General features: G+C 53.6%; 1 protein-coding gene and 1 long non-coding RNA gene across 4 annotated transcripts in view; both read right to left on the bottom strand.

Moving 5' to 3' along the window:
* Positions 1-4,031: 4,031 nt before the first annotated feature.
* Positions 4,032-13,907, bottom strand: part of atrnl1b (attractin-like 1b) — a 114,258-nt gene continuing 104,382 nt past the window's right edge. For all 3 annotated transcript variants that reach the window (XM_048986737.1, XM_048986738.1, XM_048986739.1), the window contains 2 exons: positions 9,831-9,945; positions 4,032-6,172 (listed from right to left, as the gene is read on the bottom strand). In XM_048986737.1, coding sequence (XP_048842694.1) covers positions 6,048-6,172; positions 9,831-9,945 — 240 coding nt within the window. In that variant the 3' untranslated portion in view covers positions 4,032-6,047. The remainder of the gene's footprint in view (positions 6,173-9,830; positions 9,946-13,907) is intronic.
* Positions 9,952-13,644, bottom strand: LOC125715361 (uncharacterized). The gene is made up of 3 exons (XR_007384018.1): positions 12,685-13,644; positions 12,574-12,610; positions 9,952-12,499 (listed from the first exon to the last, which is right to left on the bottom strand). It is a non-coding gene; the product is annotated as an uncharacterized LOC125715361 (long non-coding RNA).

Below are 13,907 nucleotides of genomic sequence, written 5' to 3'. Positions count from 1 at the left end.
AGCAACAAAGAGAGGAGGAGGAAGAGGAGGTGAGTAAAAGGCAGAGGAATGTGGGCTGATAAACAGAGGAGAGGAAGAGCACAATGGGGAGATGGATAGAGTGGCAGAAAGGGGAGGAGGGGCCGACACGCGGTCATTCCGGGAGCATTCCGGCTCTCCCATGGGCCACTGCACGTCACCCGCTCCCACACTGCCTTCTCGTACGACTCACTCCACACAATGATGGTGCCGACCCAGCCCACCTCTGAGGCTCCAAAGACGCGGTTGGACCGGGCTGCTTGTCACGACACCCCCAAGAGCAAAGGGCACTATATCATCCATGTGACCGACATGACGTCAGTTTCCAAACCGCACGGAGGCAGCCAGACCATGGAAAGGCAATAGGCTGACCTCACGAGAGCAGCCGCGCCTTTGGGAGACCGTGGGTGATGCCCTCTGTGACTGCAAGACCATGCATACGCAATAGGCTGACCTCACGAGAGCAGAGACCCCCCCCGCCCACATCTCTGTAGCCACACATGAAAACACAACAAACTTAATGTGCTGAGCCATCAATCCGCTGCCCCCTGGCCGCCCTGTATTACCAGTAAATCAGGGCCATTAATAGGACCTAATGTTGGCCCCGGACTGTCTGATTTAGTGGGGGCTGTTTCCACGAAGGCACCCCTGCCTACGCTCCTTCTGCTGCGCTCTGCTGGAGGCTGCCACGTCGCGTGATGTAAGAGCAAAGCAACACAACACGCCTGGTTTCCAGGTGCCGGACCAGAATCCTCTAGGGAGGGACGCGCAGACATAGTCAGAGTGAGAACACGCTACAGCTGAACTGGGCTCTGGGCAGGTCCAGGAATCATGGAGGTCAGAGAGAGTGAAGGGTCACCAGGGTCAAAGGTAACAGGGCGAAGGGTCATGAGGAAGAGGGGGATATGGCCAAGAGTCACAGGAGTCAAAGGTAACAGAGAAGTGGAAAAGGCAAAGAGTCATTGGGAAAAGGGAAACAGGGCGGAGAGTCACAGAGGAATAAGGCACAGGGCAAAGTGTTATGGGGAAAAGGGTGAAGAGTCATAGAGGACAAAATGGACAGGGCACAGTCACGAAAGAAAAAGGCTACAGAGCTAAGAGTCACAGTGGTCAAGAACAACAAAGTTTAATGGCAGGGCAGTAAACAGAGTCACGGGTAAACCGACAACTGGCAGCTGAACTCCAATGATTGGAAGATTTTCTTCATGCTACTTTAAAGCCGACTTCAGTGAGAAGCAGAAACTGCCTAATTAGTTCAGCAGGCTGACATTTGCAGAGTAATGAATCCAGTAAAGGACACGATGCCTGTCCCCAAAAGCAGGGTCCTCACCCCCTTTAAGCAGCACCATCGCAGCCTTTCAGCCGTCATCTTCTTTGGGGAGCACGTGTTCGGGTGTGCAGCTGGCGGGGACCTTGACCACTGTGCCGTTACAGCACTGGGAGTATGTGTGCGGCGAGCTCGATCAGTGTGCCGTTACAGCGCTGGGAGTATGCGTGCGGCGAGCTCGATCAGTGTGCCGTTACAGCACTGGGAGTATGCGTGCGGTGAGCTCGATCAGTGTGCCGTTACAGCGCTGGGAGTATGCGTGCGGCGAGCTCGATCAGTGTGCCGTTACAGCACTGGGAGTATGCGTGCGGTGAGCTCGATCAGTGTGCCGTTACAGCGCTGGGAGTATGCGTGCGGCGAGCTCGATCAGTGTGCCGTTACAGCGCTGGGAGTATGCGTGCGGGCGAGCTCGATCAGTGTGCCGTTACAGCGCTGGGAGTATGTGTGCGGCGAGCTCGATCAGTGTGCCGTTACAGCGCTGGGAGTATGCGTGCGGGCGAGCTCGATCAGTGTGCCGTTACAGCGCTGGGAGTATGCGTGCGGCGAGCTCGATCAGTGTGCCGTTACAGTGCTGGGAGTATGTGTGCGGCGAGCTCCATCAGAGTGCCGTTACAGTGCTGGGAGTATGTGTGCGGCGAGCTCGATCAGTGTGCCGTTACAGCGCTGGGAGTATGCGTGCGGCGAGCTCGATCTGTGTGCCGTTACAGCGCTGGGAGTATGCGTGCGGCGAGCTCGATCAGTGTGCCGTTACAGCGCTGGGAGTATGCGTGCGGCGAGCTCGATCAGAGTGCCGTTACAGCGCTGGGAGTATGCGTGCGGCGAGCTCGATCAGTGTGCCGTTACAGCGCTGGGAGTATGCGTGCGGCGAGCTCGATCAGTGTGCCGTTACAGCGCTGGGAGTATGCGTGCGGCGAGCTCGATCAGTGTGCCGTTACAGCGCTGGGAGTATGCGTGCGGCGAGCTCGATCAGTGTGCCGTTACAGCGCTGGGAGTATGTGTGCGGCGAGCTCGACCAGTGTGCCGGTACAGCGCTGGGAGTATGTGTGCGGCGAGCTCGATCAGAGTGCCGTTACAGTGCTGGGAGTATGTGTGCGGCGAGCTCGATCAGTGTGCCGTTACAGTGCTGGGAGTATGTGTGCGGCGAGCTCGATCAGTGTGCCGTTACAGCGCTGGGAGTATGTGTGCGGCGAGCTCGATCAGTGTGCCGGTACAGCGCTGGGAGTATGTGTGCGGCGAGCTCGATCAGTGTGCCGGTACAGCGCTGGGAGTATGTGTGCGGCGAGCTCGATCAGTGTGCCGTTACAGCGCTGGGAGTATGTGTGCGGCGAGCTCGATCAGTGTGCCGTTACAGCGCTGGGAGTATGTGTGCGGCGAGCTCGATCAGTGTGCCGGTACAGCGCTGGGAGTATGTGTGCGGCGAGCTCGATCAGTGTGCCGGTACAGCGCTGGGAGTATGTGTGCGGCGAGCTCGATCAGTGTGCCGTTACAGTGCTGGGAGTATGTGTGCGGCGAGCTCGATCAGAGTGCCGTTACAGTGCTGGGAGTATGCGTGCGGTGAGCTCGATCAGAGTGCCGTTACAGCGCTGGGAGTATGTGTGCGGCGAGCTCGATCAGAGTGCCGTTACAGTGCTGGGAGTATGTGTGCGGCGAGCTCGATCAGTGTGCCGTTACAGCGATGGGAGTATGTGTGCGGCGAGCTCGATCAGTGTGCCATTACAGCGCTGGATGAGCCGTGATCTGTGTGCCGTTATGTCACCGGAAGCACGTGTGCTGGCGAGCGCCGGTGGGGGGGCTGGGATCAGTGTCCTGTTATAACACCGGAAGCACGTTGGCTGGCGAGCGCCGGTGGGGGGGCTGGGATCAGTGTCCTGTTATAACACCGGAAGCACGTTGGCTGGCGAGCGCCGGTGGGGGGGCTGGGATCAGTGTCCTGTTATAACACCGGAAGCACGTTGGCTGGCGAGCGCCGGTGGGGGGGCTGGGATCAGTGTCCTCTTATGACACAGAGAGCACGCGCGCAGGCAAGTGGCAGGGAGACTGAGATCAGATGATTGTTCCGTTACGGAGCCACAGCAGGTCCCGCCTGCAGAATCTTTGATTACATGCCCTGCAGAAGAACCTAACGTTCCACTACAGAGTCCATGAGCTGTTCACAGGCTTTTTATACAGGGACATGTGGACAGACAGGATTACATTACATGATGGAGCTGAGGGAGACAAGCAGAAACAAATTAAAACCATGTCAACACTGGGGCATTTTACATGAACATGTCGTTAACCTCCAGCATGAACATCTCAGGACCTCGGGATTAAGGCAGGCGACCACTGCAGACTCACAAGGTCTGCGTACCAAAGCTGGACACGTCTTGACAGGTCACTGTGGAGGCATTAGTGGACACCGAGGCACTAAATTATTATGAATAAAGTTTCAAATAGCGGGCGGTGAACTGAACCACTCTATGGGCCAGCGAAGGGGTCCGTGTGAGAGGGTCACACGCAATGGCGGACTGTACCACCTAACAAACTATGCGTTTGTGTGCAGACCCCAAGGTCTGGGGGAACAGTCATTTACAGTAGTGAGGGGTCCAGAAACAACGAGCAGACTTTGGGTGACATGCAGGTACCCAAAGAGCAGCTGTGTCCCATCGGCCCCACATTAGACCTGAGAATCACACCCATTCCACACTCCATTTTTAAACCTTTTATTTTACATCGTAATTTTGTTCATTACATAGAGAACATTGATACAGATTTATTCATAACATACAAAAACAAAGGAAGGTGACCGGGGGAGGCCGTGTGCCCAGGGGTGGGGATGGGGGCAGGGACAGGGGTGAGATCAGGGGCGACAACGGTCACGCTTTTGGCAGTCTGTTTCAAACTGAATGCTCTCTTCACGGTTAAAAATGAGGCCTCTAACTTAACCGACTAATGCCAAAAAATCAAACTGAGAGAGGAACCCGTCAGCGATCTTTTTTTTAAAAAAAAAAACATTTAACTGTCAGTTAGTGAAACTATTTTAAATTCGATGTGACTCAAACTGACAGTAGGTGGCGCTCCGGAGCCCGCGAGTAAATATGCCCTTTAGAGGAAGGGCTGTGCCTTGGGTGGCTTAGTGTAACAGTTCTGGGGGGCGGAAGGGGAAGCAGGCGGACACAGGCGGGGGGGGGAGTGACCTCCAAGGAACACTGGCAAACAAGACATCCACAACGTCGACGGGGAGACCGGCACTCGCTCTGCGCAGGCTGGACGCCACGTTCTCCACGCGCCGCACAGGAGGGTGTCAGGGGGCGGCGCTGCTGCTGTCCTCCCCTCCTGTCTGTAAGCGTGTCCCCCAGAGCAGAGCTGCAGCCCGGCTGGGCGTGTGCACCGTTCACGGCGGCCCCGATCCACAGCAGCCCTGATCCACAGCGGCCCTGATCCACAGCGGCCCTGATCCACAGCGCCCGAGCCAGTGCCAGCACATTACCGAGAGCTTATCTGTCATATTCACATTAAAAACAGACGCGTGACGCCAGGAGGTGACATTCACAGCCGAGATAAAAGGACCCTCAGGAGGACGCAGAGTCATACTGTGCTGTAACTCTTTATTTCCCAACAGGGGCTGATGGGTGTTTCTCCATAGCAGCGCTGTGCTACGTGACGCGACCGCAATGACCTACATACAGTATGCATACGATATTTAAGTAACCATGACAGCTTGACACAGGTAAACCATAGAAGGCATGATGAGGATGCGGTGAAAAGATATGTGTGTGACTGCAGCGCCCCCAAAAGACTGGGCAGACTCATTACAGCAGTACCTGGGCCATGTAACATGGGTCGGTACTCTCGTCCACCACTAATAAAAAGGAGTAACTAACAACCTACACTTCATCTTCGTCATTATCATCATCATCATCGCCATCGGCATGGATAAGAGAGCAGATCTGTTCCCTGCATGCAGCATCATCCACTATTAAAACCAAATCAAGAACAAGGGATAAAACAACCTGACGACATCGAGGACATCAACGACAGGAAGGTAGCCATCCTGCGGAAGAGTGTTCAGGGCTCCGTCACGATCCCCCACGGCTGACACTGCTCGGCGGTTACCAGGGCGACGGGCCTCCCACCAAGCAACAGGCTGCTCCTGGAACCTTTCGGAACTCCAGGAAGGGGCGCAATCTCCACCCTCCAAGCAAGGTAGTGCGGGTGGGGGCACTTGGAACTGACATGGTGACCAAAGGAACCAAGTGGTGAGCTGCTCGAATGACCTTTGAATCCTGCTTGGGTCATTCGTCCTTAGGAAGGAGGGGGTGAAGGGAATCCATCATTGCAGCAGATTTAGGTCCGGTCCGGTCCGGTCCGGTCCTGGGAGATGTCCTGGCACCCAGCCAGAGACCCAGTCATACAAAAACGACAGAAAAACAGAAGGCAGCCATACAAAAACCACTTAAAAACGGAACATGCTTTTCCTCTTATACATGATAAAGACGGTTCAGCTTTCGACAGCTACTGCGCTGGGTGGGGGCGGCTGGCGGCCCCCCCATGCTAAGAACAAAAACAAAACAGAGAGACCCTGTCAGTCCAGGCCTAGGTGGGGGGGGCTGAGAGGATTTCGGACCTGGGCTTCCTCGGTAGGAAGCCGGGAAATGGAGCGCCCTGGAGCACGCGGATGAGGGGGGGCGGGAGGAGGGGGTGGGGGCTCCGGCGCGCAGGCTCAGACGCAGGTGCCCTGGTGCAGGGGGGGGTGCGGCTTGCGGCTCTTCAGACCCAGACTCTTCTCCTTGAAGTCGGCAGGTTTCTGCTGCGAGGTGTCGACCAGAGCACTGGCAATGGCGATGCCTGGGGGCACAGGGGCATTATGGGAAAGTCAAGGTGTGTGTGTGTGTCTGTCTGTCTGTGTGTGTTTATGTGTCTATGTGTGTGTCTGTGTCTGTGTGTGTGTCTGTGTGTGTGTGTCTGTCTGTGTGTCTGTGTGTGTGTGTCTGTGTGTGTGTGTGTCTGTGTGTGTGTCTGTGTCTGTGTGTGTCTGTCTGTCTGTGTGTGTTTATGTGTCTATGTGTGTGTCTGTGTCTGTGTGTGTGTCTGTGTGTGTGTGTCTGTCTGTGTGTGTCTGTGTGTATGTGTCTGTGTGTATGTGTCTGTGTATGTGTCTGTGTGTGTGTCTGTGTGTCTGTGTGTGTGTATGTGTCTGTGTGTGTGTGTGTGTGTGTGTGTCTGTGCACGCGGAGTGGCACTGCTGTCCTGTGCTGAACATGCTGCTCTGACTCCTCCATCCTACTCAATAATTTAAGAGCCACATTCCTGATACAGAGAAAAGCCTCCAAGGAGCCACCTGGGCCTGGTGGGCCAGCATGGCGTAGGTTTACACACACACACACACACACACACACACACACACACACACACACACACACACACACACACACACACACACACACACACACACACACACACACACACACACACACACACTCGATCTGGTAACCACAGCACCAGGATTACCTGGGATTTACCGCATTGAGGCTCAACCACAGAAGCAGCATGTTTTCCCAAAAAGGGATGGGGGGTGAAGTGGTGATCTGTGCTATCGTAAGTTGCAGTGCGGCCGTCCAAGTCGCCACGTGTCCCTCACACAGCAGCGAGGATGCCATGGTGTGGACGGAGAACACCCCTCTTTACCAGCAACACGCTCAGCTGCCTTGGCCATTCTTTCCCAAGCCGCGGCAGGCCGTGAATGCAATCCCACGTGGCGACATGATGCACGTGGCTAATGGTGGGCGGCGGCCCATGATCGAGAAGAGGAGGCACAACGCTAGAGCGTGGCGGGGGACTGTACATGTCCGCATGCTAATACATTTTTCGACAAGTTAATCGCTCGAATGGCAGGAGTAGCTAATTCCAGTGATGAGGGATCTAATCATTCAGACACTCTTGTCCAGATACCTGCTAGTTAGCATCAAAGTACATGAATAGCCGGTATCCCACAGCTGCTGGGTTTAAGGGCCTTGCTAGAGGTTCCAGTGTTGATATGGTTACTCTGCAGATCATGGGATTTGCAATCACAAGCCTCCAGAAACGAGTGCAGAACCCTAACCATGCACTGCCCTTGGACATTCCTGTGACTTCAGATGGGTCTCTCTGATCCCAGACTTCTGTAATACAGAAGTGTCTGCATTCCTCAATAGGAGCAGCTCTATCCCAAAACTGATCTACAGTCAGACAGAACATGACCTCCAGCCAGCGGCAGCAACAATGAGCAGATAAAACAAATGCTTTTATTTTTCGCATGTTAAAATTTCCTTCTAAAAACTACGCTTACACTCAGAAGTGACTAATGGACAACTACAATGTCAACATCTTCAAATTTGACAAGGGGACATCACTTATGCGGTATCGAGTCCCTAGCTATAGCATTCTGGGGTCAAGATTTGTCAAGATTTTCCGGATTCTTCGAAGGACAGGTGCCCTGACTCCAGTGGCTACACTGATAAGAGCACTATGGAACCAGATCCAACACCCCGCTGGCATCCACATCTGCCCCCCCGCCGCTGGGTGCCCCACAGCCTGGCTCACTGAAGAACACAGCCGCACGCGAGACATCACACCTGAGTCAATCTCCCTGCTGCGTCTCGAACAGGAATGAGCTTCCGAGGGGGTGGGGGGCCACAGTGCCACACGATTGCCCCCCGGCTGTCAGACCTGACCTTGAATCACACTAACTGCTGATCTGATTGTTGATATGCTTCAAGGAGACCATGCAGACGCGAACCAGCTCTCTAGGGCTGAAACGGGGCCTTTTGTTTGGGTAATTCCTCTCTGCTGTCCTGTCACAAACACGGCACAGACGGAATAAACAGACACTCATTAAGCTTGAGAAGCGAATTGCCTTGTCAGAGTGAGCGGGTCTGAAGGACCGCTATTCCGCCGGGAATACATTCAGGCCGGCAACAATTGTCTTCATGATGAGAGTGGCATCACTGGCGGGGGGTTTTTGGAGAAGGTTGGGGCGGGGCTAAGTGCTACAATAGAGCTGCTGTTGATATGAGATGAGTGGCTGTTGGGCAAATTGGAGGGCAAGTCACAGCTAGTGGAAGGAGGTGGGGCGTGGTTTATTTTAGGAGGGGCACAGATGACATGTAGGGGGTGTGGTTTGTTTGAGGAGGGGCACAGATGACATGTAGGGGGTGTGGTTTGAGGAGGGGCACAGATGACATGTAGGGGGTGTGGTTTGAGGAGGGGCACAGATGACATGTAGGGGGTGTGGTTTGTTTGAGGAGGGGCACAGATGACATGTAGGGGGTGTGGTTTGAGGAGGGGCACAGATGACATGTAGGGGGTGTGGTTTGTTTGAGGAGGGGCACAGATTACACGTGGGGGGTGTGGTTTGTTTGAGGAGGGGCACAGATGACATGTAGGGGGTGTGGTTTGTTTGAGGAGGGGCACAGATGACATGTAGGGGGTGTGGTTTGTTTGAGGAGGGGCACAGATGACATGTAGGGGGTGTGGTTTGTTTGAGGAGGGGCACAGATTACACGTGGGGGGTGTGGTTTGTTTGAGGAGGGGCACAGATGACATGTAGGGGGTGTGGTTTGTTTGAGGAGGGGCACAGATGACATGTAGGGGGTGTGGTTTGTTTGAGGAGGGGCACAGATGACATGTAGGGGGTGTGGCTGATGCCTAGCCTGGGTGACCTCAGACACAGGAAGTGACATCGTCAATGCTCTCACCCAAAGGTGAAGCAGGCCCATGAAGCCTGGTGGTCAAACACCCTCAGCCGCATGTACGAGCTCAGGAGGAGTTTGACTGGCTCACACCCTGGGGGGCTTCCTCAACCTCATCAACAGCAGCCCCCGTTTTTGAAGTTCCACAAAGCTTTTGGGCTCCAGAAACTGCAGACCGGTGTCATTCTTCCAGAGAGAAGTCAGCGATAATGGAGTTTGCGCTTGGAACAGCAAATCTGCGTTTCTTCTGTCAGCATTATTAATTCATAAAAGCAGAAAACAGAGGCAGCTCACAGGCATGTAGGCTGGGCGCAGCGATGGTGGCTGAGGTGGCGAGCTCCCACAGACAAGCTGAAAACCACGGTGTTCCAGCAGCCACAGCAGCAATCACCTATACTTCACTGTATCAATACAAAGGATGTTTCACTAGAACAAAATCAGGTTAAATACTGACTATCTCCTGGAGTCTTAAAAACACAAGCTTCCAGTTAGGGACTCGTGTTCCAAACCGCGGCGCTCCTGACTGCCGGCAGCTGCCGGACCTCACTGACCTGCCTTGTCGTCACACTCTCCTTCCTGCACTTTCAGCTGCCGCTCTGTCCAGCTCTGCACTGATCAGGTTGCCCATGCAGGAGGATAGTGCAGCCATCTCTGAGAATGTGTGTGTGTGTGTGTGTGTGTGTGTGCCTCCGTGTCTATTCGTGTTTCTCAGCCGCACGTGTGAGTGTGCATGTCTTTCTGTGTCGCGTACATACACGCGAGAGAGAGGCACTCACCAGACTGGCCGGGTGGGGGCACGCCCGTGGGCCCGCGGGGGAGGCACAGAAAGACGGTGAGCACGGCCGCTTTGCCTCCCGAGCAGGGCTCTGTGGCAATGGGCTTGGGGGCACCCTGGGAACAAGAGGAGACATGAGTTAGCCTGAAAAAAGAAGGACAACAGGGAAAACTGGGGGAAGCAGCAACAAGAGCCAAAGGAAACAGGAAGAAAACATAAAGGAAACAGGAAGGAAAGACATGGAAAATGGGAGGGAAATGCCTAGGAAAAAGGAAGGAAATACAAGGGAAACAGAAAGGAAACACATGGAAAACAGGAAGGAATGTTCTGGGAAGCAGGAAGAAAATATATGGGAAATAGGAAGGAAACACATGGAAAACTGGGAGGAAAGAAGGAAAGCAGGAAGAAAATACATGGGAAGGAGGAAGGAAATACATGGGGAACAGGAAAGGAAACGCATGGAAAACTGGAAGGAAAGAAGGAAAGCAGGAAGGAAATACCGGGGAAGGAAATACATGGGGAACAGGAAAGGAAACACATGGAAAACTGGAAGGAAAGACACGAGAAGCAGGAAAAATACGGGAAAGTGGAGAAAATACGCTCAGAGACGGAGAAAACATTAATAAAATGGGAAGATAACAGAAAGGAAATGAAGCAGAAAAGGAAGGAAAATATCACTGTTGGAGTCATCATGTCCTCCACCAAGCATTTCACTACCAGTGTGATTTCATTTCACTAAGTGCTTAAAATTAGTAAAACCTGAACCAGGTTTTGAAAATGACCCTTTACAAAGTCTGGTTGGGCCACTGTTTGTATGTCACAAAGTTCACAGCAAAACCAAGAGAGACAAACTTGTGGTACAACTTTCTATCTGCTTATTAAGTCATTGGGTTTTGACATCCTGCAAAATCAGCCAAAGCCCACAAATCGTTTGTTCACTGTTTATAAATTGCTTCTTAAAAGGTTTTCGACAACAGTTTGGAAATCAAAGGGCAACCTGACATGGGAAGCCGTCCACAAATGGATGAGAAATTACAGGCTTTCTTCATATGCAGGCAGTATAATCAACCCATGTCAGGTGTGACAAACCAATCGAAGCATGGAGCCAATCGCATGCCCCCCCGCCACCCCCCACTGCCGCGCCGTGATGCCTTCACAGTCATTAACTCGCTATGGACCCACATGAAAACGTCCCTCATCGTGGCAGACGGTCCCCGGGAGCAGAAAGGCAGGCTATCCTCATGGCATGGAAGCGGCCCGTCCCATCCGGTCCACAGAACACAGTGCCCCTGGAGGCTCTACAAGTCCGGATCAGCATCTACGGCAGAGGTCGTCCATTGCTCATTTTCCACGGTTCAGACGACCACACGAGCCAAAGGCGTTGGTGGTGGGTGAAGGCGTTTTGTCAAGGGAGGTGCGAGAGCGTTATCAGGACTGACGAAAATGCCCCCCCCGCCGGCCCTATTCCTGGATAGAACCCCGGGAGCCATAAGCGCAGCCTGTTACAGAGGCCGACACGCTATTAAAGCTAAAGTTACGTGATGTTTCGAGGGCCAGCTGAAGGCTTCAGAGACAGTGGAACATCTCAACCTGTCAGGGCTGCAGACCTTTGGTTCTGCTCCAGGTCCTCCGAGCGTCTGACAGAAACGGAAAGATGCCGTCTGCCTATCAGAGACAGCCCAGGCTGGGGAAGAGGCTTATTAACAAAAACTCAGAATTATACTCACACAAAGGGAAGGCGCAGGAGTGAAGACCTCGCCGGCCGTTTTTACCTGAACTTTGGCAAAAGACGGGAAAGAGCAGTTTGGGGGGGGGGGGGGGCAACCTACTGCACACTTTCTGCTTATTAAGTTGTTGGTTTCTGGCATGCAGAGGAATGAGCTGAAGTCCAACTGAACGGCCCCGTCCTCATCAGTGCCCCGGCAGCCCGCACTTCCCAAATTGCCCTTCAACCTGTCAGCCCTGCCGGCAGGCCAGCAGAGCCCCCCCCCAGCAGCCACCGAGACGATGAGGTTTCGCATAACCAGGGATAGGGGCAGGGGGCATTTAAGCAGGAGTGGGCAAGCTGCTGAAAAGCCCCGAGTGGCTCTTCCCCGTAAACCTGGAGTGCCACAAACGGACAGTGAGAAGGTCTCCTCTGGATGAGAGATGATCCTGGAGATGCCAAACGCGGCAGGCGGGGAGCGGTAAACGTCGGCAATCAGGCAATCAGACTTTTAATCAATCACAGACAGGGCTGCTTGCAGCATCAGCGTAAATTAACCAGCAGCTCATCTGTTATTAATTTCTACAGCATTAACCAGCTAGTCAATCATCAGTAGGTATTACGACATTAACCTGCTGGTCATCCGTCTGTAGGTGTTACAGCATTAACCTGCTGGTCATCCGTCTGTAGGTGTTACAGCATTAACCTGCTGGTCATCCGTCCGTAGGTGTTACAGCATTAACCTGCTGGTCATCCGTCCGTAGGTGTTACAGCATTAACCTGCTGGTCATCCGTCCGTAGGTGTTACAGCATTAACCTGCTGGTCATCCGTCTGTAGGTGTTACAGCATTAACCTGCTGGTCATCCGTCTGTAGGTGTTACAGCATTAACCTGCTGGTCATCCGTCTGTAGGTGTTACAGCATTAACCTGCTGGTCATCCGTCTGTAGGTGTTACAGCATTAACCTGCTGGTCATTCATCAGTAGGTGTTACAGCATTAACCTGCTGGTCATTCATCAGTAGGTGTTACAGCATTAACCTGCTGGTCATCCGTCTGTAGGTGTTACAGCATTAACCTGCTGGTCATTCATCAGTAGGTGTTACAGCATTAAGCTGCTGGTCATCTGTCTGTAGGTGTTACAGCATTAACCTGCTGGTCATCCGTCTGTAGGTGTTACAGCATTAACCTGCTGGTCATCCGTCTGTAGGTGTTACAGTGTTAACCACCTGGTCAGTTTTGGGAAGATGGAGTCAGTGCTGATAATTTCCAACATCGATCATCACCCACGAACAGTTGCTGCGACATCAAACATACATCAAACACACATCAAACACACCTGCTATCCTCCGCGAGGACTAGCCTCTGCTCGCCATCACCACACCAGCGGACAGGAAGTGAAGCCACAGCAAGACACTTGAGTGGTAAATCAGCCACGTACTGACACCCCCTGAGCCAATCTCAGCCTAATGGGGGGGCTTCACAAGAAGAGGGGTGCCAATGATTGATTGGAAGTGGAGGATCAATGATTTTGATTGGCTAGGAGCCTGGGAGGAAATGAGAAATCCCCCCCCATTCGATAGGGGCCATTTCCCGTGTCAGACTCCCCCGCTACATTAAAGTGGCACAGCAGGCGATGGCAGGCCGAGCCCATCAGTCCTCCAGACGAGTGGTATCATATCTGCTGCCACCATCACTCCAGCTACAAGTAGAACCAGTCAGAGAGCAGAGCATTAACCCATGGGGGGGTCCCAGGATGCACCTGATTACGTGTTGCACACACTAAACACTCGCGGCTTAAATACTCCGCTACAATTTAACAGCAGGAACCACAAAGAAAAATACCACCACACTCCGGCAGACTACCGGAGCTGGGGGGGGAGCAATTAACTCCCTTGTTCCTCTCATAAATCAGCTCCAACCACAGACAACACATGCAATCAATTTCATTAGGCTGTTTGGCCCGTTCCTCTACCATTAAGCAATTACACAAACGATAAAACACCAGCCTGCTTATATCAATCACTCCACGGAGATGTGCGAAGTTCACACTTCTGGGGTGGCGAGCAGAGGCCGGCCGCCACCTCATCTGACAGGCTGGAGGCGTGGCTCCCATCTGCCCCGCTGCCCCCCCCCGCTGCCCCCCCCCGCTGCCCCCCCCCCCGCTGCCCCCCTCGCCCCGCAGGACCCTTCACACCCACTTCAGGTGAATCCAACCTGAGGCTAAAAGCTATGTTTGAGTGAGTTAGTCATTAAGGAGCCAAACAAACGGTGTCTGCTGATTGGCTGCCGCTGGTCCTGCTTCCTGCACTCCTCCTGCTAGTACGGCTCCTTCTTCCTGCTTGGGGGGGGGGGGGGGGGGGGGCTTTTGCTCG

The sequence above is a fragment of the Brienomyrus brachyistius genome, chromosome 20 (assembly GCF_023856365.1).
Source record: "Brienomyrus brachyistius isolate T26 chromosome 20, BBRACH_0.4, whole genome shotgun sequence".
Classification (NCBI taxonomy): domain Eukaryota; kingdom Metazoa; phylum Chordata; class Actinopteri; order Osteoglossiformes; family Mormyridae; genus Brienomyrus; species Brienomyrus brachyistius.
This window is presented reverse-complemented; position numbering and strand designations above follow the sequence as displayed.